Here is a 23317-nt window from a genome sequence, read left to right as displayed (position 1 = left end):
ACTGCCCGGCACAATAGGGGATTCTAATTCCTTGATGGTGATGCTTTTTCTAGGAACAACTATAGGACTAGCTTGTTATCTTCTTATTTTTCAACTTCAAAAAAAGATAGTATGTTATGGCATTTTCGCCTTGGTCATCCAAATTTCCAATATATGAAATTTTTATTTCTTCATTTATTCAACAAAGTTGATGTCTCTTCTTTGTCTTGTGATGTGTGCATTTGTGCAAAACAACATAGGTCATCTTTCCTTCTCAACCTTACAAATCTTCTTAACCCTTTACTCTTATTCATAGTGATGTCTGGGGTCTCTTTAGTGTACCACTTCTTTAGGAAAGCAGTGGTTTGTGACCTTTATCGATGATCATACCCGTCTTACGTGGATCTTTCTACTCACTGACAAATCAAAGGTTTCATCGATATTTCAACACTTTTATACTACTATTGAGACTCAGTTCAATACCAAAATTGTCATCCTTCGAAGTGACAATGGTTGTGAATTTCTCAATAATACCCGTGAATTTTTGCCTTCTAAAGCCATTGTTCACCAAAGTTCGTGCTCCTATAGCCCTCAACGGAATGGGGTGGGTGAAAGGAAAATTTGTCTATCTCCTCGAGATTGCCCGGTCTCTCATGCTGTCTACTTCTCTTCCATCTTATTTGTGGGGAGATGCAGTTCTTACTGCAGCTCATCTTATTAATCAAATGTCTTCCCACGTCCTCCAACTCCAAACTCCTCTTGAATGCCTCAAGGAGTCGTACTCGACCACACGGCTTATTCCTGATGTTCCTCTCCGAGTGTTTGGGTGCTTTGTCTCTGTCTATAGTCATGACCATAACCAAATTAAGTTCACCCCTCGTGCTCAGAAGTGTGTCTTCTTTGGTATCCCCTTCACCAGTAAGGTTATAAATGCTTCCATCCTTCTTCCCCAAAGTACTTCATCTCCATGGATGTCATATTTCTTGAGGATAAACCCTTATTCCCTGTACTCATCTTCAGGGGGAGAGTTAGTGAAGAGACTAACTAGTCAACACCCTTAGTCCCTATTGATCTTCCTGAACCTACCTTGAGTTCCCATGACACTGTTCTACCTACTAAACAAGTCCCTTGGTTGACATACTACAGGAAGCATCTCAGAGAGGAAATAGTGTCCCCTACTATTCCGCGGGCTCCGGTCCATGAATCTGAACCAACACAAGCTCAAGGTACTACTGAATGTGTCCCTGACAATAACAACTTGTGTGTTGAGGATGATATTGTTGATGTAACTGAGAATGACAAGACTGATGTGTTGGTTCCAGAAAATATCAGGGTAGCTAACAGTGATGAGACTACAACAGGAACACAAGAGAGTGAGACTCTATCTCAGGTTGAAAGATGTGATCAAAATCCTACTACAGGTGAAAAAGCAGATGAGAAGTTAGACAAACCTGGGGATTATGATGTTTCTCTTGACATGCCCATTGCCTTGAGAAACGACTCTAGGTCTTGCACTAAGTATCCTATGTATAGCTTTCTATCTTACAGTAATCTGTCTTTTGAGTTCAAGGCTTTCACTGCCAGTCTTGACACAGTAGCAATACCAAAGAACATACAAGTGGCTATGAAAATTCCTAAGTGGAAGACTGTCGTTATGGAAGAAATGAGAGTTCTTGAAAAAAAAAAATAATACATGGGACCTTGTTGCTCTCCCAAAAGGGCACAAAACAGTTGGTTGCAAGTGGGTATTTACTCTGAAGTATAAATCTGATGGAACTCTAGACAAATACAAGGCTAGACTTGTAGGAAAGGGTTTACTCAGACCTATGGGGTAGACTATTCAGAAACTCTCTCTAGTAGCGAAGTTAAACACGATTCGGGTTCTTCCCCCTATTGCAATAAATAAAGATTGGCCTCTCCACCAACCTAATGTGAAAAATACTTTTCTAAATGGTGAATTAGAAGAAGAGGTGTATATGAGCCCTCCTCTAGGTTTTAAAGTCCAGTTTGATCATCAGGTGTGTAAACTCGGGAAGTTTTTGTATGGTTTGAAACAATCCCCAAGAGCTTGGTTTGACAGATTTATACCTTTGTTAAGTCCCAAGGGTTCATTCAGGGATACTCTAATCATACATTGTTCACAAAAAGGTCGATGTCTGGAAAAATTGCTGTCCTAATCGTATATGTGGATGATATTGTCTTGTCAGGAGGATATTGTTGAGATCACCAAACTGAAAAAGAAAATGGTAGACAAGTTTGAAATTAAAGACCTCGAGAATCTAAAGTATTTCCTTGGAATTGAAGTGGCCAGATCAAGTAAAGGGATCTCTATCTCACAACAAAAATACACTATCGACCTCTTAAAGGAAACAGGCATGACTACATGTAGATTTGTTGGCACTCCTATAGAATTCAATGTTAAACTGGGAGATTCTGTTACCAAAGTTCCTGTTGATAAAGAGAGGTATTAGCATCTAGTGGGAAAGCTAATTTACTTATCACATACCAGACCAGACATTTCCTATGTTGTCAGTGTAGTCAATCAGTTTATGCAGGCACCTTATGAAGAACATACGGCAGTTGTGAATCGAATTCTAAGATATTTGAAAAGCACTCTTGGTAAAGGTCTAATGTTCAGAAAAACCGACAGGAAATGCATTGAGGCCTATACCAACTCTGACTAGCCAGATCAATTATTGACAAAAAGTCTACCTCAGGATATTGTACCTTTGTGTGGTAACCTAGTCACTTGGAGAAGTAAGAAGCAAAATGTTGTTGCTAGAAGCAGTGTTGAGGCTGAATACAGAGCTATGAGTTTGGGAATCTGTGAAGAAATCTGGTTGAAGAAAGTACTATCTGATCTTCATCAAGATGGTACCTTACCAATGAAACTCTATTGTGATAATAAAGCGGCTATAAGCATAACCAATAATTCAGTACAACATGATCGTACGAAACATGTGGAGATTGACAGACAATTTATAAAAGAGAAACTGGACAATGACAGTATTTATATTCCGTATATTCCATCAAATCAACAAGTTGTTGATGTTCTCACTAAAAGGTTACTCAAGCAAAATTTTGACTCATGTGTTAGCAAGTTGGGTCTGATTGACATCTATGCTCCAACTTGAGGGGGAGTGTTGAAACTAAAGGACTTAGGTGATTGTTTATAGTCCGGGGGTATGATAGTAATTTACCTTATCCTAATTTTCTTTTCTTTTTTGTATTAAGACTTTTTGGAGCCTGTACAGAAGAACCCTCGTGTATCTTTCATGTTATGTTAAAAATAATAAAAAGGAGACTCTATCGTGGTTTTTTCTCCCTATTCTTGGGTTTTCCACGTAAACCTTGTGTCTTCTATTTCTATCTTTTAACAGGTTCCAATGTTTTTACGTCTAGAGTTCGTCTAGAGTTCATCATTAATCATGTGACCCAATATGATATAGAAAACTATAACTGATGTTAAGTTTTTTCATGATTCATATAAAATTTTAAAAAGTTTCCTCGCAGTACAAATGAGGCTGGACTTTAATACAAGTAAAAAAAAAAAAAAAAAAGGCTCACAAACATATCTCCAGCCGTTTGTTCCATTTATCAATTTGCTACCCTTCATTAATGTGGGTCACTGGTAGTTTAGTCACTTGTTCAGCTGGTAGCTCCCGAACAACCCAAAGTTAACAGCACATTGCCTGACTAGGTGCAATGGTTGCAAGGACTCCAAGTTAATTTGGACACATGGTGAAGTTCCCACAATCAAACCCTATACCTTGCAGGCACCTTTAGGAAAGTTTTTTTCTTGGCCTTTTTAGTTGACTCGGGATACTCAGAGATTATAAATAGCATAGATAAACCCTAGAGATGACAAAGTTCTCTGAAAGAACAAGGCCGCAACCTAGGAGGAGGAATGTTCAATTTGATCAGGATGGGGCTCGGAGTTACAAACTTTTAATTAATTTCATAGAGGATAACAAGGAATACATTATACTGTCCCATCCCTCGATATTTGTGGAAGGGCCTGAGCTACTAGCAAGATACTAATCCACAAAATAAATATTCTAATCTTGCGTCAAGAACTACAGGCTAGAGGAATGAGGATAGTTAAGTAGTGAGTTCCTAAAGTGTTTAGGCCTCCAAAAAATAAGAGATGTGCAAATGGGAGGAATGTCACTTAATGGATAAAAGTTACATTGAGGATAACATGTTCATTTCCTTAGAACTAACATTGTTAGAAATCTTTGGCACCTCAATGTTAGCTGTTACTGTCTAGGACAGTAGCATGTTCCAAGGGTTTATCTATTCACCAAATCCAGAGCAGATAACCACAAAAGGCGTCCAAGTAGTTATTCCACCCCAAGAGGAGTGCTCTCCGTCTTCCCCAAAGCCTATAATAGCTCAATCGAATCAGCAATGGATCCTCCGTCCTTATATGGATGGATTCTCCATCCATTTAGATATTCATTTCTTTGAAAACCAAAAAAACAATATTCTCTTTCACTAGCTATCTCAGGGAATGGAAAGGCCAAGGCTTTTGATTTTCCCTTGTCAAGAATTGGGGTATCGCATAAACTAGCCAACAGGCTTTTTCTCACAAGTCTTCCTTCATTCATGGCCCAATATTCTAGCACCATAATTTAAATGCTGGCAAGTACGTGAGAACAAATGATCAAAATGATTGTACTTGAATACAATATATGATGGAAGGAAATAGGGTCAAGATCCGCCAATGAGAAAATGAATAATAACTTTCATGAGAGGAGAACAACACAAATCACCCACGAAGGCTTAAATTTCTTGTTTTTTTTTTTTTAAATGAAAATGACTTTCATTGAGAAAAAAATGAAAGAATATACGGCATACAAAAGAACAAGCCCACAAAAAAAGGAGCTCCCTCTACGAGAAGGGACTCCAACTAAGAGAAATAATGGAATAGTTACAAAAGGTCTTCAAAATTGAAGCCCACAAATAGTTGCAGAAGCAAACAAGGACCCAAATTTCCCTGGGTCCCTTTACATGCCCCTAAACTCCATGCTATTCCACTCACCCCATAAAACCCATAAAATCGTACGCTCTCCCGCCATTCATAAAAATAGTCCTCTCCCCAAAAGGCGGATTGAGGAGGAACTTCTCGATCATATCACTAATACCTCTGCGACCACACAGTCATAAATAAGGACCCAGAGGTTTGCTTAGAAGCACTGACCCATGAAAGATTGTATAATACCTAGCTAACTGAGCATATTAAAAACTAAGGATCCTTTTGTCCTAATCTCATAAGAAGAAATAGTTAGTCTCTAAGTTGCTTCAAATTCTGAAATTTTCAAAATATTTATTAGCCTGGAGTTTATCTGGTTAATCCCAATTGATAGATTCAACTTGTCATATTTCCCAAACCCAGAGGACCAAAAATCCATCGGTTATGGTGATCTCTGATTCTCCACCCTACCTATAAAGACAACACCTGCAGAATAATTCACCAAAACCCACCTCAATGGCTCCACCCTACCTTTCTTATTAGTATATGTCGTTTATCATTGAGAAGGATAACATGGATAATGAGAACATAAATAATAATCAAACTGCAATAATTTCTACCTTCAGAGCAATATCTAAGCAAGCTTGCCGACTATATGGACGCTTCACAATCAGATTCCAAACAGTGCCAAGGCCTTGCGTGACACGTTCAATATCAGGAGTATCCTTCCCCGGGTTGTCAGTAGTATCACAATAGCAAAGGTTATGTAATAGTTCCAAGGTAGAGTCCGGCAAAACTGGAACTTCACCAAGAAGTCTACTAAAAGATTTGTCCGAAGCTGGAAAAGCATCTAGTAATGATTTAGCCTACAATTAAATATTCCAGTTATATCACTCACAAATTAGAATGAAACTGAAGTTTCAGATAAAAGAATAAAAAATGTGAATAAGAGGAAGGTGGCACACCACAACTAGAAGAAACTTCTCGTACACAGCGAAAGAAGAAGAACTTTCCACTGAATTCAGAATATCAAGTGAATGTAGGTGATATAAAACATGCAAAGCAAGCTCGTGCCCCTGGAAAGAACACGTCAAACGTCAAGATCGTAGCAGAAGAAATGAACAATCATGAACAGGGTAAACATAAGATCTTTTTTCAGATATTCCTAAAATGAAGATTTATGTGATCAATGTATGAACAAGAAAAAAAATTTTATATAAAAAACAATTTCATTAATGTATGAAATTACAAAAGAAAGGGAGAGGCAGATCCCCAAAGGAATCACAATAAACATCTCCAATTGGACATAAAAAGAGGAAATAGAATAGAAGGAGAAGAGAGAATTCAAATTACAACAAGAAAAGGCAAGATAAAGGATATTATACAAATTATAAAAGAAAAAAAAGAGAGAGATTTTGCAAGTCCTATGAACAACATGATCTTGTTAATTTCAAAGAACAATCAACTACTAAAATACTTCCAAAGAACAATCGACTACTAAAATACTAAAGTGTGCACATATAAGCCATATAAGCAAAAGGAAAGAATGCGTGCATGCACACATAATATTATGAATTTGGAAGAGAGGAAAACTTGCAATATTCTAGCTAGCCAAAAAAAGAACCATCAACAATGGAAAAAGGGAATATACCTAATAAAATCATCGTGCACCTTGCAACATGATGGTTACAACCAATCAAGAAAGACAATAAGAGAAAAAATTTTACACATACATTGAATTGTCACGTCTTAATCAATAATCTTCTCTTATGTGACCATATGCAAAAAAAAAATCTCAGAAGTCCTGCATGCACTTTCAAATAACAAATGACAGGAAAACAAAATCGAGGATTGAATGTCATGTATGCCTATCAACAAGCTGAGATTGACAGATCAAACGAATTTCATGAAGCCTCATTCCATGCCGCATAACAATCAGGAAATGTGATACCTTTTGCTGTTGGTAGTCGATAGCAACTTGCTTTTCCAACATTCGAACAATATCATCATCAGCACCAACCTATGATGAGAGAGGAAAAGAAGACGATTTTAATTGCACAGGATATCAAAATACAGTAGGCATGTAGATCCAACTAAACAAGTCTGTTAGCGTACATAAGATTGATCAACTTATATCCAGTCTTCCCCCAATGAAATTAACAACCATGCAATTGTACAGTTACAGCATACACGTTATTTGAACCTCCAGTGGGCCAAGAAAGAGATAAGAGAACAAAAATCATCATGTATTAAAACAGTATTGATATGTATGACTTGGCAACACACATGCAAAGCATTTCAGCTGACATTATCAAGAACTTCCAATCAAAAGCCAAAAAAGTACATAAGTTCGACAGGTTATTTCTATAGTAATATTTAATAAATGCTAGATTCAATCAATATAAATTATGAAGGCAGCCAGAGAACAATCCTCAAAACATAGATGAGTACATATCACATTATGCATTCATGAAATATTATCAACAAAGTTCATGTTATCTATCAACCTGGGATTACATAAGCTCATAGATTCAATATATTTTATTCTGTGAAACATCCTAGTTTCCATGAGAAAAACTGTGAATCCCTAGTACAAAAGAATGGCAATGAAATATAAGAATCTGCAACCCATTCCTATTGCCTTTCAAACATATAGTAAAAGCCAAAGATTCAAAACAGTAAAGTACTCCTTTCTGTAGTTGAATGGAGCAATACAATGTACAAAAGTATTATTGTAATTGGCAGAGATAATCATTACAACATGAAGCAGATGTGACATGTCCTTTCCACTAGGAGCAAAGTGCATGAAAAATGTAGACCGTCATGAAGAAATACGTAGAGTTCATGGAAAATACAACATTATACAGCTGCCTCTATGGTCACATCACATGTAACACATAAATCTCCATTCATTCATTTGTCAAGTAATATTTTCATAACTCCAAGAGATTTTTTGAATTCTAATCACCAAAAATTTAAATCCATTAAATTTCTTGCCTCCAAATTGATTAAGAGTCACTTAGACGAAAACTATTGTGGCCTAAAGTGATATAGATAGCTGACAGATACAAAAGTTAACATTGATTAAATTACTTGATTTCATGATCCCTCATGCACACAAATTATAAAGGAACGCAATGTACAAATGTGGCACAGCAAATTGATCCCTTGCTCTTACATTTTCCTTTTTATGAACCTTAAAATGAAGGATGTCAGTCAAGCTTAGTTATACAGATCCCTCCCTCAAATTGTCGACCTTTATTGAGTAAAGCGCAAACACACGAAGGCAGATATTGAAAGAAAAAACCAAGTTGCTTGAGTATGATAAGGGTTACCTTGAGAAGTACTAAAGGCGAAAGGAAGAATCTAACAGAACTTGTATGAATATAAATAAACAATAGAGTATATTACACTTTGGGCCTCTTTGGCTTCCTTGACAAAAACTTGAAGAATACATCTTCCTTACTAGTTACTTATATTCACACTAATAGCTAGTTGAAAAGCTGTTATTAGCCTGTACAATGTGGCTGAACTTCGATTCCGCACACTTCCTTGTACAGTAAAGTTTTGACAGAAATGAAAGTTTGTCTAGTTAAAGAGAAAAGGCATAAAATAATAAATAAACAATCAGACATTGCCCCCACCTGAGCAACCAATCGAGCAATTATTGCCAAGCGTATCTGATGGCAGTCTGCCCCATTTAAATTCTTGCATGAATCAAATATCTTTTCAGCTGCCAAATTTCTTACAGCTACTTGCTGTTCTGGAGTCAAGTCAACGTATGGTGGAAGCAAAGGCAACTCCTCACAGGTATCTTCAGATGCAGCTGCATTTGTAACTGATGGGGAATACTGATTGTATTCTATAGAAGACGATGTATCATCCCTCTTAGTTGCTGAATCATCAAACAAATTAACTGCAACTAAACCATCATCAGCTTTTCCAACAGCAGAAGGCATGGGATCCAAAGGGGCATTAGTCTCCAATATAGTGTCAACTTTCTCAGGTCTATCAGGAGATCTTGATTTGTGGGTTGATTGATCTGTTCCAAACACGGATGGAGTCTCTATAATTTTTTCTTCAACTTTCGTTTTTGATGTAAGAGATACTGAAGAATTCTCGATCGTCACAGAAACAGGAACCGAAGCAGATTTTCCCAAAGATATGGAGCCATCAACATCAGATGTATTTGAACTTGCCTCTTCCACACTAGAAGCAGAAGATACTCCTCCACGACGAGGATCAAGGCGGCGTGGATCCTGCATGAGTGAGTATAACAAACCAATTTATTTAGAGGCAGAGTGGTACACCTAACATGACAGACATAAATTAATGCACATCCATAGCTGGCTAAATTTACCCTTCTTGGATCACGTTTAGAATCAACAGGGAGACCATTGACAGTAGACTCAACAAAAGTTGAACCAGCTGAGGAGGCCATAGAAAAAGGAACTTGTGCAGGAGCAACTGAAGTTTGCACAGAACTCAATGGGACTGATGGTGCCAGAACCTGCACCTGACTACTTCCTTGACGAGTTACAGGCAAGTCCCCATGCCAAGATAAAGGAGGGGAGGCTTTGGGCAAGTTTTTCATGTTAGTTATGACAATATCAGCCAACAAGTCAGGATGAATATTTGAAATCAGAATTTCAAGCGACTCTGCACCTCGCTCCCCTTCAGCAAGTAAGGCACCAATCATTGCAATCATCTGCTCTGCAGGAGTCAGTTCAACATCTAACGCGGGAACATCATGGGATGTCCCATTAGAGACGGCATTCTGAAGAGAACCATCTTTTTGAGCTGTCGACATTGCGTGAACATCTGAACCAAAGCGAAATTGCTTCGAAACCTCACGACCATTGGGAAGTTCTTCATCGTCCAGAAACCTAGGTCTTTTTCTCGTTAGATCCACTGATGCATTAAGCTGATTTGATGATTGGTCATCCTTATTATCAGATATATTAAGGATGAGACAAGAAGAGGGAATCAGTAAGAGACATATAGCAACAAAGAATAGTAATCATATCAACACTCAACCAATAATTACCTTGCCCAGCCAAGCATCACGTGAAGCTCGATCTGCAGCTTTCATCATTTTGTCCACTTGCCTGATCACTTGATCTGCAGCATCTCCAGCATTCATAGCTCTTAAAGCCTTTACCAATCTATCTCTTGACTGAAAACCAAGCTATCAGAGAAAAGTGAATATGCGGATTCAATCATTTCCCAAGAATTTCAGCATCTATAGGCATTCCAATTCTTTCCGAGAAAATATGAAATTAGAACTTATAAATTCCAATTTCCTACGTTAAGGTCAATCTCACGAACCATTCTCTCTGAGGTTTTCAACTCCCCTCCCCCCAACCCAAAACACACACACCCGGCTGTTCCAATAAGGAGTTAAAAAATCTACTACCAGATCGATAGAAAATTAACAAATCCAACTAGGGATAGAAATAAATGAGACGCTTCAAGTAAGTTTGAAGTTCCACAATCAAGGAATACAGAGAATCTTCATGCCACGTCAAGATACCTTGCTAACATGATTAAAATAAGATGAACTCAAGATTTTGCACTTCAAATCATACAATTATACAAAAAAATGAAATAAACTATAAAGTTTCCACTTCAAGTCATGCGTTTGTGAAGCTGCATTCAACTCTCAAGTTCCATCGCAAACTTAGCTAAAAGCAAAGTGTAATAGATCCTTATATAATGATGACACGGTGACTTCATGTTGTAATTCGCAAGTGCACAGCCAGGTAAAAACCAACATGAAGAAAACTAGAGGACTATGCATACTTGGTTCCACATGATGCATGATAATATGAGTATAAACTCACAAAGTGAACTCACCTCTACAAAAGCTGGATGCAAGCACCTTAGGAATCCCAAAAGAGCAGATCTTATCGAATACTGAATACTGGCAGCATGACGCCCTTTCGTCATCTCAAAACTTGGAACAAATTCCAGCAGTGCCGATAGAATGTTACCATAATGAACTGGTCTTTTTCTTGCTATAGCTGCTAAACTGTCGAGCAGAAGAGCAATTGGTTTGAAAGAGGAAGACAAATTGCATACATCAAAAGTTGCGGCAATGAAGGGAAGTTTAAACCAACAATTCAAGAAAGGAAAGAAAGAAAGAAAAATGTAAACAAGTGAATTGCATGAATTGGTATGTAATCATAGACAACAGAAAAAAATCTTATGATCAAAGACATAGTGGAACATACACACTTCTAACTAAAATGAGATAGTAAAAAGTAACAGACACATGAATTCAACTATAATCAAATTACAATAATCTGACACATCAAACAGCTAAACTTAATTCTATAAAAAAAATACTAGAAAGCTCCAGTGCACAGATAAAGTATGCAACCGGCAACGAGATAAAAGTTAAAAAGAAGGAAAAATAATGTCAACGAGAAACGGTAAGAGCACTGTACAAAAATATTATTTCCAGGAAGGACAACACCACTAGGAAAGGAAACGATGAAAAAGAAAGAATAGCAGCAAGGGCCATAACAAAGAACGAGAGAAGAAATTAGAAATAGATGTCATTGAGTTTCGAGATTTAAAGAAAAACAATTTATAATTGGATCATGCAATGTATAAACAGTTATAAGATCAAAAAACCATAATTTCCAATTAAATAATGCACATATTTGCCCAGTCAGCAAAGCATTTTTGTGTCAATCACTCAAGAAATCAAGCTCAAAATCAACTATTGCATCAGAGCAACTCCAGAATTCTAGAACTACATGTTAGATAAGGTAGAAGGAACTGATGTGTTTAGATCAAAGAGTAAAGTTTCCAACCACTATGACGGAATCTTTAGGATATCAAGCTAATGGAATCAAAAACCACAATCCCAACTACCAACAACAAAGGCCAGCAATTTCGTAGCTACCCAATTCTTAAACGAATGGGAACAGCAAAGCCATGTGTCACATGCCAAGTCATACATCCCAGCTCCTTCAACAAGAGCTTCATTTCATAAATACTAACAAAAACTGTGTTTCTTTAAGAAGGTAAAGAAAACTTCCCTTAAGGATGAGGATTTCTCACTAAAAAAATGAAGGGTCGAAGCAACAGTATTTATCAATTAACACTAGGAGAAAAAACAATATTTTGTATCAATATCCACGCATAAAAGGATGTATTAAAAATCATTCAATTATTAATAAGCTATCATATTATTTGCTAATAAACCTTCCCTGTGACAAAACAGAATCGTTTTTCTTAGGCATTATCTCCTGTCTGATTTTAGTAAGAAAAATGATTGAGATGGCGTAGGAGCAAATCCATGCCCTCATATGATTCAGAAGAGGCTAAACCCTTTCTTTCACTGCTGCTTTGAATTAAAATAATATAGACAGGTACACTGTCTATGATCCTTTCTTTCTTGTTTCATGATATTCCACATATAACAGTAAATTTCAACTCAGAAAGAATAAAGTATTTCAAAGAAAACAACTTCCACAGTTCTTAATGAAATTTCATATTCAATCTTTGCATGCTTCGACATAACTCCAGATAAAATAACAACCGGTGAGATTAGATCAGCCACTTGATTGCACTATGCTGTTGAAAACACTTCTAAGTAACAGATGATCACAAGCATAAGAGTTCCAAGGGAATACAGAAGCGGAATAAAGGCAGATTACTAAAGGCTCACATATGAACATCAGAACCAGAACATTGAACATAAACAACACATCACTTCCCCACAGCAACTACTGCTACAGTTTTGGAATCCATAAAAATACAGCACCAGAACATTAATTTTAACTTTTTAAACTGAATAATATAAGCCACGTCAGATGCAATAAAGCCACTCGTCCACAAACTTCCATCCTAATTAACATGACTTGTAGGCGAACTTTCGCCACCTGACATAATAGACAGAGAGCTTCAACATTCATCAAGTATTAGAAAGATCAACAGAATTTCTTAGTTCATTTTCTCAAATGGGACCTCGTTTCCTGTTTCAAAGATAAGGCCACATACAAACGTTTGATTTCCAAGTTGACTACTATGATTTTGCTCAACAGTATTAAGTGGCATCAATCAATGCTTACTAAATTTTCCAGAACGTTTTTGATATACAACTTGTGGATTCAGTCAAGCATCATAGATCCATAATTTCAGTTAACCAATATATGCAACATAATTCCATTCCTGCTTCTCAGCTGACAGGTGGTTCAAATAAGAAACTAACAATTTTCAATCAAGAGGTGACAATACCACAAGAATAAATAAATATGTCTAGGTAGGAATACAAAAGGCATGGATCAGATTGTCAAAATTTATCAACTCCGATTCTACACCTGAAAAATAGTTGAAAAAGCATAGCACAGCCAAGACCAGAAAGGACTTTCGCCATTAGAAAAACAGTACAAATTATGACAAGGTTTTTCCCAAAATCAGTTTAGATTTTTCTAACACCTTTAAGATCAAAACACCAACCTTCCTACAAACAAGTTTGTTTGATTTCCAAATCCAACAAGAACGAGAAAGAATTAGTTTTTATGTATGGATCTCAAGTAAAATGACAAGCAGAAGTTCCAAACAAATATTAACTTCAAGTGCACATCCAGGAAGCCATTTATCCTATAATCCTCTCTTCAATCTACTTTTTATACAACTTATGTTGCATAATTGTATTATATTTTTGGAGCCTCGACTGCATTTAGTGATTCAGGAAAAAAAATTATGGTCTGAAATATGCAATTTCAAGAGGAAAAAATAATTAAGTGCCTCAAGACTGATAGCAGAAAGTAACTACTGATTATGTAAAACGTGAAATAAAGGTAATATCTGCAATGATCAAGTTCTACTTATAGATATTTATGAAATTCAGCAAAAAAAAATTATGATGAAAAAAATAGATTAATTAAATTAATTTCCCATCACATGAAACCAAAATCTTGAATGTTTTACAACCAGCCAACAACAAGACTCAACTTCACTCATTTAATGGATGAAACCAGACTATATGAGCTCACCCTCACCGTCTGCAAGATCATTAACATTCTCTAAGTTGTGATTGAAACTGCTGTTTGAAATTACTTAAAAATCTGAACCACAAGAGTCAAAGTAACGTGGTTGAATGAAAAGCCAAGCTCTCAGAATCTGGATTGTTGCTATTGTAGCTTATGCAAGTAAAGTGCTTGATATATAATATCGCAATAGCTAAATAGTTCAAAACGATGAAATTTTCGCATTGCACAAATTAAATACATAAGCAGTGCAATCTTATTATAAGAATCTGTATAGTGGTTTTGTAAGCAAAAGAGCAGAACAGAGCAAATTTTAGTTCTTAAAGCAAACCATATAAGCTATAAGTAAGCAGGTGTACATAACAAATGCAAGTTATGCAAAACTTCAAACCATATAGAGTCAAGAAAACAGGCATAAATAAGATAAAGAACAACAGCAGAAAACAACCAATTGCTAAAACATCAGAAATCGCTGGTTAAAATGAAATATTTTATTATCTCAAATAAAATGTGTGTCACTGTCAATAAAGAAGTATACACTTTCAATTAAACGCTATAATTCGCTGTATGCACATAGAGCACAAGAAACTGTGGTAGATGGTTTCTTTAACAGTTTACAATGTATAAACTGCACTGATTCACCTTCCATCCCATTCACATAAGGTAATCATTACACCAGTTATCCATTCCTATCCCTGGCCACTGGTGCTCCAAAGTACCCAAATAATTTTGCAGTCTAACACCATCTAGCATTGCTACTCCATTTTCTGAATCATCAATGAAGTATTATCCAATGTCATTATGCCACTAAATCCTCTTAAGTGAGCTTGTCAGCGTGCAGCACTGAACGTCACAAACAAGCAGCTGAACTTGTTCAATGACCTGATCCAGGCTTCATATGTCCCTTCACAATTTGAAGACAGTAATGACGAGGACAAAATAAAGGTTACTGCTATGTGCTAAAGTTTTTTGGCCCCACGAATCTGACACGATATGTGGCATGTGGATTAAGAACATAGTTATATATTACCCCCAAACATTCAGGCAATGAAGGTAAATATCAGATAATACAGGCAATCATTAAATGAAAATTAAACGCAAAAGCCAACGCAGTTCAAATAGACACAGTTGTTAGGTGGACATCTAAGCAAACTAATTTAGTTAACAAGCCAAAATGACATTCACAATACATCATGAAAAAAAGTTTCGATCGCAATATTGTTCCCCATACACATAAAGAATTCCTCTAAACCTCACTGGAATTCTATGCGCAACAATGCAAGGAGTTCCACAAGGACCTTTTTGCTTCCATGTCCAAACTTTTCTTTTAATCCACCGATCATGCCCCCTTAATTTATATTTTGAGAAAACCGCACTGAGAACAATCACCCAAAATACCAATTATCAAAAACCCATTAATATCTCCAACACTCATATAAAGATTGGAAAATATTCATGTTTAATCACATCTATCAACTTTCTAAAACTTGAACGGCCGGAAGGATTACCAAACATGAATTCTTACCTCAACTTAACTTTTTTTCCTTGTTTGTTTGATAAATGTAAGATTCTCACCCTAAGAACGTCATGTACACAACAGAAAGATGTATAGATGTCCTAAAAAGATATAAGCACAAAAATTTGAAAGAATCACATCTTTCAACATAGAGCAAGACAACGATTCTCAAGCTAATGTAGTTGTATACACATTAAGATATCGTTCTGAACATATAGTCATCTTTTGAGTCGTGGCATACGGATGTTCATGTGAAAAGTAAAAGAAGAATAACACAAAATAAAAACCCTCTCGGCATCTCCAACCATAATTGCATAGAAACATTTAATGAGCGATCAAATAAACTTTAATGTTCCTCTGCACCATTATTCACCTTTTTCATGGAAAGGGTTCAGAATTCAAGACTATAGCGGTTCTCATGCAGCTTCTGAAAGGTAGCTCTTTTGAAAAGAAAGTATGAACTTCAATCAGTTGCAGTAACATTGGCCAAAATTTTAGAACGTGATTAGAGAAAAAAAAAACTCAAAGATGAAAGAGTTCTGAGTATTTAGGACGTAGAACAATAAAGCTAAGAGAAAACTGAGGTTTTCAGGGATTGTATTGGTTCATGACGTTCTTGGGGTTGGTGGTTTCATTCCCCCTTTTGTAAGTTGATGCAACTATCATTGTGATAGTCAATGAAATTAAGGGATTTTCAACAACAAGAATCCTCTTCGGTCAAATCAATTTGTTTCAGCTCGTTTAAAAGCCTCTTCTTCGTGTTCTCTCTCCAACAGCTTTGCTGGACAATCTATCCAAGATTCATGTCTCAGAATGCTTTCATTTTTATGTTGTAATTTCTTCATTTTCTTATTACTCACTCCCTTGGAAATTTGTAACTTTTGGGCATTAGTCTCTAGTTTTATATCTTGTCAGAAAAAAAATTGTCAATGAAATACATGTTTCCATTTTTATTAAAAACATTATTATGAAAATTAAATAAATAAATAGACAATTTTTTTTAAAAAAATGTTCTTTGTTTCAAAATATAACCCACACGTCCCAATAATATCTCTGTAAGATGAAAAACCACACCACATTTTCATTTGGAAAAATGGAAGAAAAAAGGTCATACAAAAAAAAAAAAGAAAAGAAAAGATAGCCCAACAAAAAGAGAACATAATAATATGCATACACAAAGCAACCAAAATAACAAAAGCAATATATGCTAATTTCTTAATACGCTATATGTTGTCTTCTAAGAAGTACTGTTATGTAATATCAACATCATGATGTGCTGGAAAAGGAGGATATAATAAATATCCAACAAAAATGCAATAAAATATCGAGATAGCACCAACATCAAATATTTAAAAATAAGAATGTCGTTGTTATATATCAGAAAGAGTGGAACATCTCAGATAGCACATGAAATTGACTCAAACAATAAACTAATTTAGAAATTTCATTAAATGATGCGCAAACAGAAAATACACATACATGTTTAATATTTGATAAGCACATTAATAAATGAAGATTAGAGAACATTCAAACAAAACCAGTTGCACTTGAACGGTGTCACAACTTGGCTCTTACAAAACTAAGATTGAAATGGGGAAGGCTCTAACACAGATGTCAACATTGCATTTTGATCTTGGGGGGAAAAACAATAATTAAATAAAATCAGATAATTCTCCACTCCAAATATGCAGAAAGCAGTCAATTCCACAGTGACGGTACATTAACAACAAAAGGACAGGACCACATATCAACTTGCAATGTATAGATTATAAGAATGATGAGGAAAAACTTAAATTTAAAATGGAAAACTGCTATCAACCAATAAAATGATCAAAAATGAGAGAAACAGAGAGGGGAGAGATAATCACCTACTGACAACTGTTACTGTGTATGTACCAGGAACGGAACTGGTCTGCAACAAATTCAACAGAAGACCAAGCATCCTATTAGCTTCTGACATTAGCCCAACTGGATCCAAAATAGGAAACCCACCAGCTAGCCATGAAATGTTAAAAACATCCCTATTTCCTGTTTGTAGGCAGGATCATGTTAAATTTCGAGCAAACAAACTTCCAGAAAAAAAGTTTCAAACATATATTCACCTTTAAAATAAACAAAAAAAAAAATGAGAAATGTTACAATGTGAAGCACAAACAACTTAAAAGCAGGCACATGTTTGTGCTGTCTAAATGTAATACCTTCTGAGATAGCTTTTTGTGGATCATTTGTATCGGATGTAAAAAGTAGAACATATGTTTCCAAATATTTCAAAGCCAGCAACCTCTTCCCAACAGAACCAGGCTACAATATGAAATTTAAGCAGCTTCAAGGTCAGAACAGTTGGTAATTTTTCAAACAAAATGCTGAAAATATAATCAATTATGTAAATAATTTCTTATCCCGAAAAAATTCGTTCAATTATGAATCTTCCAACAAGTAAAATAAAATATAAAGGGAAGTGAGTCGAAAGAAGGAATATTTTTTAAGTAAACACACAACATCCACCAAAAGCGTTTTTTAATTCAGAAATAAACATATCAATAAATTAGCACTCGTCTGATAAAATTTTGAAGGGAAAATTCCTCTTAAAACATACATTAAGATTTTGAGCATACACAACATGCACACACATGCATGGACAAAAAGAGAGATGAAGAGAGCGAAGAAAAAAATAAAAATAATAGTCAAAACAGACAACCATATAAGCCTTTTCCGTTAATAAATAAATAAATAAACAATAAGTTCAAAAGAAGAGAAGGAAGAAAGAGAAGTCCACATTTAAAACTAAAAATAATAGCAGAAAGTTTCAAGGACCAGATTTGGGCATTTACATACCTCTATAGCAATTGCTAAAACCTCATCTTTAAACTTCAACATTCTCATCCACAGTTCTTCCAGCCATCTTTCAACTTTACCTCGCCGATGCAACTATGGAATTCAAAAGTTAGCATCTAATTCATAACACTACAAATTTAGTTTCAACGGAAGATGAATATATATACTGGTGACATTGATCAAAGACAAGAAAAACAATACATAAATATAACATAACAATTGATTGGCCTTCTCAAACCATGACAGCCATCAGGCAAGCAATGTGAAGACAAAATAAACATAAATCAGAAGAAGAGGGGGGGGGGGGGGGGGGGGGGGTGTGGTGGTGGTGGTGGTTGTGGAGGAGGGGAATCAAGCAATTAAATGTTCAGTAAGTCCAATAGTTCAAAATTATGTTCCACTTTACACAATGAAAGCAAAAGGAGAAACCTGCAATGTCATCTCTCTTAAAGTACCACAAAATAATTTTTGGCCACTAATAATTGATTGTCCTGCTACGATTGATACTTCATCCTTTAAAGATGCCAATAAAACCGACGTTAACAGAGAAGAATGCTCCATGGCTCTTAATCCAATGTCTTCAATCACCCTGTGGATTGGGTAAAGTGAAAGCAGTTAAGGTATAAATAAACCCGAAAGAAAATTTTATCCAGCAGCTAACATGTTTTAGAAGAAAAGTGGAAGAAATTTAAGGTATAAAAGGAAGCCAAGTGGACAAGGGACAAGATAAGTGGTTGTTCTAAAATGCAGACATAATTGTACAAGTAAAGTGAAAGTTATTTCACCAGGTATATTAATTGATCAAAGACCTTTTTTTTATACATCTAAGAAGTGAGCTTCCATCAAGAAAAAAAAAAGGAAAGAGTACAAAAATAAGCAAAAGGGTCTTCAAAAGGACAACCTAACAAAAGAAACCTCAAAGCTAACTATACAAAAAGAAGTTCCAATCCAAAATAATGACTTACAAACCAACGCATAAAGAGAGGCATTAAACCTAACATTCAATCAAACCTCTTCCTAAGCACAAAAAAAAAGGCCAAAGACTTATATCAATCTCAGACAGAAATAGCGTAAGATAAAGCTCTAATAACACATGTAACAAAACAAATTTACATGTGCTAGAAGTCCATAACCTATATGAGGTATGTTGATTGCACATCAAGAAGAAATAAAATAAATCCACAAGAAACTAACTAACTATCCCATCAAGAATACATTGAAATTTCTATATTTACCTAACCTGTCTATTTCTTATATGAAGGGGGGGATACACACACACGTTGTCAAGTAGATAACTACAGAGGGAAGGACAATAAATCTCCCAATCCATAATAACCGATGGAGTAACAGCCAAGTACTGTGGATATGTGTGAAAAGGCAAGAACTTTAACATTCTCCCAGGGTTCACAAACTTGCCCCTTCTTGCCTCGAAAAGACAAACATATCTCTCCAACTAAACTTCCTAAATCGATAAAACTTTCCTTGGTCTTGGGAGGATCTCTATAAATGAACCAGGACGAGGACAAAGACCCCTTTGGAGCACAGCATTTAAGTTCAAATTGTTCCGGCACCAAACTACAACTTTTAGATTAAAAAGTATCCTAACCAATCAACTTGTTTCGCAGTATGACAACTGAAAATGTACCATAATATGTGATCCTAATTTCAAATGCCTCCAGTATTATTTTCTCTCCAATTTATATTAATATCCACGAGTTGGAACCGATGCTAACATTCAAAGATATGCAAAAAGATAAATGTCGAGAGTATATTGACAGTGATAAATTTATTCCTAACAAGTTTAAGCTTTTAAGTCTAGTGACCGTAGCTTGATATCGTTGATCCAAATTTCATACCGTAAATAAATACACTACCTACCAAGTAATACGGACGAGCACTATTTGTAAGAAACAAAATAAAGGTAACCAACATTTATGCAGATAATGCATTGTAATACGATACAAAAGTGCATTTTCACTTGGAATGGGAAATAGTTATCACCAAACTTATGGCAACGTGTGACTCATATTATGATCTCACCTCCATGTAGATCACTTTATGTAAGTAGTAGAAACATGGGAAAAGCTATAATAAGCAGACACGATCCAAAATACATACAAAGAGGGGAAAATTAGGGTTCCGCACTCACTCAATTAACAATTTACGTAGTAAGCTCTCGGGGGAGGACTGAAGCTCGACCAAGTAGGAGTAGAGCTCTGCTGCGAAAGATGGCTCGATAGCCAGTATGATATCCTTAACCTGTTTCAAAGATGAAATCTTCACCGTTAAATCGCCGTGGTTGTTAGCGGCGGCGAGGAGAGAGAGGGCTCTTTCTCTGAGAACTCCTGCCATAGTAGACCTAGAGGGGGAAAAACTAGTTGTGAAACAAAAATGGCGATGGGGGGTGAATTGGGGAGATGTTAGGGCTTTGTAGGAGCGGAGAATTTTATTCCGGCAAGGGAAAGAACAAGAAACTGAGGGGAGAAACAACCGGACCGGTGTGGTTAAGAGAGAATTTAAGCAAGAAGATGAGACGACGGCCTGGCGCGGAGGGCAGGCATATGAAAATCACGTGGCTATAGCAATGCGAAATCAAACGTAGGCCCTTTCACATTCTTATACCAATTTAGTTTTTTTAATTTCTAGGGTTTCTTTTTTCTTTCATTTCTTTTCCCTTTTTTTATACTCTAATGTAAAAATGTGAATTTGATATGTGTTATGAACCAGGGACTAAAGATTAGAGTCAAAGCGAGAATGAATGTATTTATGTTTGAGAGATTTATGGTTTGCATCTCCCACATCTTTATTATACTTATAAAAAAATATATATATTGATGTTTAAAACATCAATGTCAACAAAAGGGGGTGTTTGGCTCACCAATATTAGTTGGTATAATATACCAATTTAATATTTGTCCACCAACTTTAAATGTTTGGGAGAGTTAAGTTGGTATATTTTAACCCTCTCTTCTTCCAATGTTTTCAATGACTTCACCTATAATCACTTAAGGTGACTATCATTGTAACACTCTAAGAACTAACTTTGGGCTTCGACGACCACCTCCGATGACAACTCCAATGACCAATTTCGAACTCTAACAACCACCTCCGATGATAACTCCAACGACCACCTCGGAAGACCACTTTCGCGCGCCCAACTCCAACGACTAATTCCAGATTCTAGCAACCACCTCTAATGACAACTGGTGACCTAATTCCAAGTTTCGGAAACCACCTCCAATGACAAAACTTCTGCGATCAATTTCAGGCTCCGGCAACTACTTCTGTTAACCAACTCCGATGACCACCTCCGACTACAAACTCCGATGAAAAAATCACCTCTGATGATCAACTTTGATGACCACATTCGAATGAGCAACTCCAATGACCAACTCTGGCTTTCGACGACCACTTTCATGACATATTTCGGCAACCAACTCCCATACCACCTTTATGGGACCAACTTTAGGCTCCGACAACTGTCTCTAACTACAAATTCCAGTGAAAACTATCTTCAATAATCAACTTCGACAACTACTTCCGAGTATTATAAGAACGATGACTATTAAATTATGTTTTAGGGTTGTTGATTATGTAAATAATAATATTTTGTCTACATTAAGTGCGATATTTATACGTAAAAAATCATAAAATAAAGGATTTTTTTCCTATAATATTTTATCACAAGAATTAGTGAAAAATGAAGATTTATTCTCTAGTGATCCTTCAAATTTGGTGGAACTGAGAGTGAAATTGTTGAAGAAACGTGGTGACATTCTATTGGCCACTAAGATGATGAGGGATATTCAATTAAAAAAATTTATGACAGAGTAAAAATATAAAGCAACAATAAAAAGAACAATAAAAATAATAAGATGATGATTAAGCTCATGGAGAAAAATTAGAAATCGGAAGTTTTAATTTTTCTTTAGTTTCTCATTTTATTTAACTATATTTCTACAAGAAATATAGTAGGTTAATTGTTATTCATTACCTAGGAAAAAAACTTTATAAGTTAAAAGGGAAAAAATTGCAATCAATGTTTTATTCAAACAAAGATTGGTAGAGTTATCGAATAAAAAAGTTTCAAAACAAAAATAGTAATACTCCCGACATATAAACTCAACTTTGTATCCCAAATAACTCTATACCCCAAACACAAACATATGGACTCTACAGGTATATAAACTCCACGATGGAGTTGACATTCAATGAACGGAAGTTATTAGGATTCTAAGCACTCTAACTACATCAATTAGTGGATTAGCATGCATATTCATGGAAAAACATAATTAGGGTTTCAAGACTACAACATTTAATGAATCCCTTTAGAACTTCAATCCTCCACGAAAATTCTTCTTGTAGGCTTGTTGTAGACAACCACAAAGACTTATCCACTATCCTATAGGCCTTAATTGGGTGGTGGAACCCAAATTGAAAGAGATTTGGTATGGCTTTTAGAGTTTGAGTGAAAGGAAAAATATTTCAGAATTTTTTACTCACAAAGCCAGATTGCATGAAAAAATCCTTTCAAATTATCGTGTATATATGTAGTTTGGACATCAAACTGATTAAAGTAGGAGATCGATTGTCAATCTTCCATTAGTTAAATGGAATAGGTGGAAGACAAAATGGAAAAAGTGGGAAAATCCACTTTCTATTTTTACTTGTTTTTCTTTCAATTTAATTTTGAATTTTAAATAAAACAAAATTAAATTAAAAAATAAACTTTGAATTTGAAAAATCAAATTTAAATTTATTTAAAATATTTCATTTTAATAATTAATTAATTAAACAAATTTAAGCAATTAATTAACTAATATCAAATATTAAATTAATTAAAACCCTAGTCCAAAAACATGAATCATTATTCACGTAATTAATATTTATATCTCGTTTAAATATTTTTTACTTTCAAAAACCGTTTAATTCGTTAATTAAACGCTTAATTATATTGAATATAACAATCCAAACCCTAAATTGAATTTGAACATTTCAAATCCTTTC

General features: G+C 35.5%; 1 protein-coding gene across 4 annotated transcripts in view; it reads right to left on the bottom strand.

Moving 5' to 3' along the window:
* The window catches only part of LOC120086087, a 32788-nt gene extending 11881 nt beyond the window's left edge, over positions 1 to 20907 (bottom strand). For 2 of the 4 annotated variants that reach the window (XM_039042523.1, XM_039042526.1), the window contains exons 1-12: positions 20460 to 20907; positions 18740 to 18899; positions 18311 to 18403; positions 17674 to 17776; positions 17344 to 17503; positions 10811 to 10985; positions 10002 to 10142; positions 9315 to 9899; positions 8599 to 9213; positions 6906 to 6974; positions 5920 to 6030; positions 5575 to 5820 (exon numbers count right to left, since the gene is read on the bottom strand). In XM_039042523.1, the coding sequence (XP_038898451.1) occupies positions 5575 to 5820; positions 5920 to 6030; positions 6906 to 6974; positions 8599 to 9213; positions 9315 to 9899; positions 10002 to 10142; positions 10811 to 10985; positions 17344 to 17503; positions 17674 to 17776; positions 18311 to 18403; positions 18740 to 18899; positions 20460 to 20662 (2661 nt within the window). In that variant the 5' untranslated portion in view covers positions 20663 to 20907. Of the gene's footprint in view, positions 1 to 5574; positions 5821 to 5919; positions 6031 to 6905; positions 6975 to 8598; positions 9214 to 9314; positions 9900 to 10001; positions 10143 to 10810; positions 10986 to 14430; positions 14943 to 17343; positions 17504 to 17673; positions 17777 to 18310; positions 18404 to 18739; positions 18900 to 20459 lie in introns of those variants that run through there. The other 2 variants (XM_039042524.1, XM_039042527.1) reach the window with 2 other exon arrangements.
* Positions 20908 to 23317: the final 2410 nt, after the last annotated feature.

Source organism: Benincasa hispida, chromosome 9 (assembly GCF_009727055.1).
Source record: "Benincasa hispida cultivar B227 chromosome 9, ASM972705v1, whole genome shotgun sequence".
Taxonomy (NCBI): domain Eukaryota; kingdom Viridiplantae; phylum Streptophyta; class Magnoliopsida; order Cucurbitales; family Cucurbitaceae; genus Benincasa; species Benincasa hispida.
This window is presented reverse-complemented; position numbering and strand designations above follow the sequence as displayed.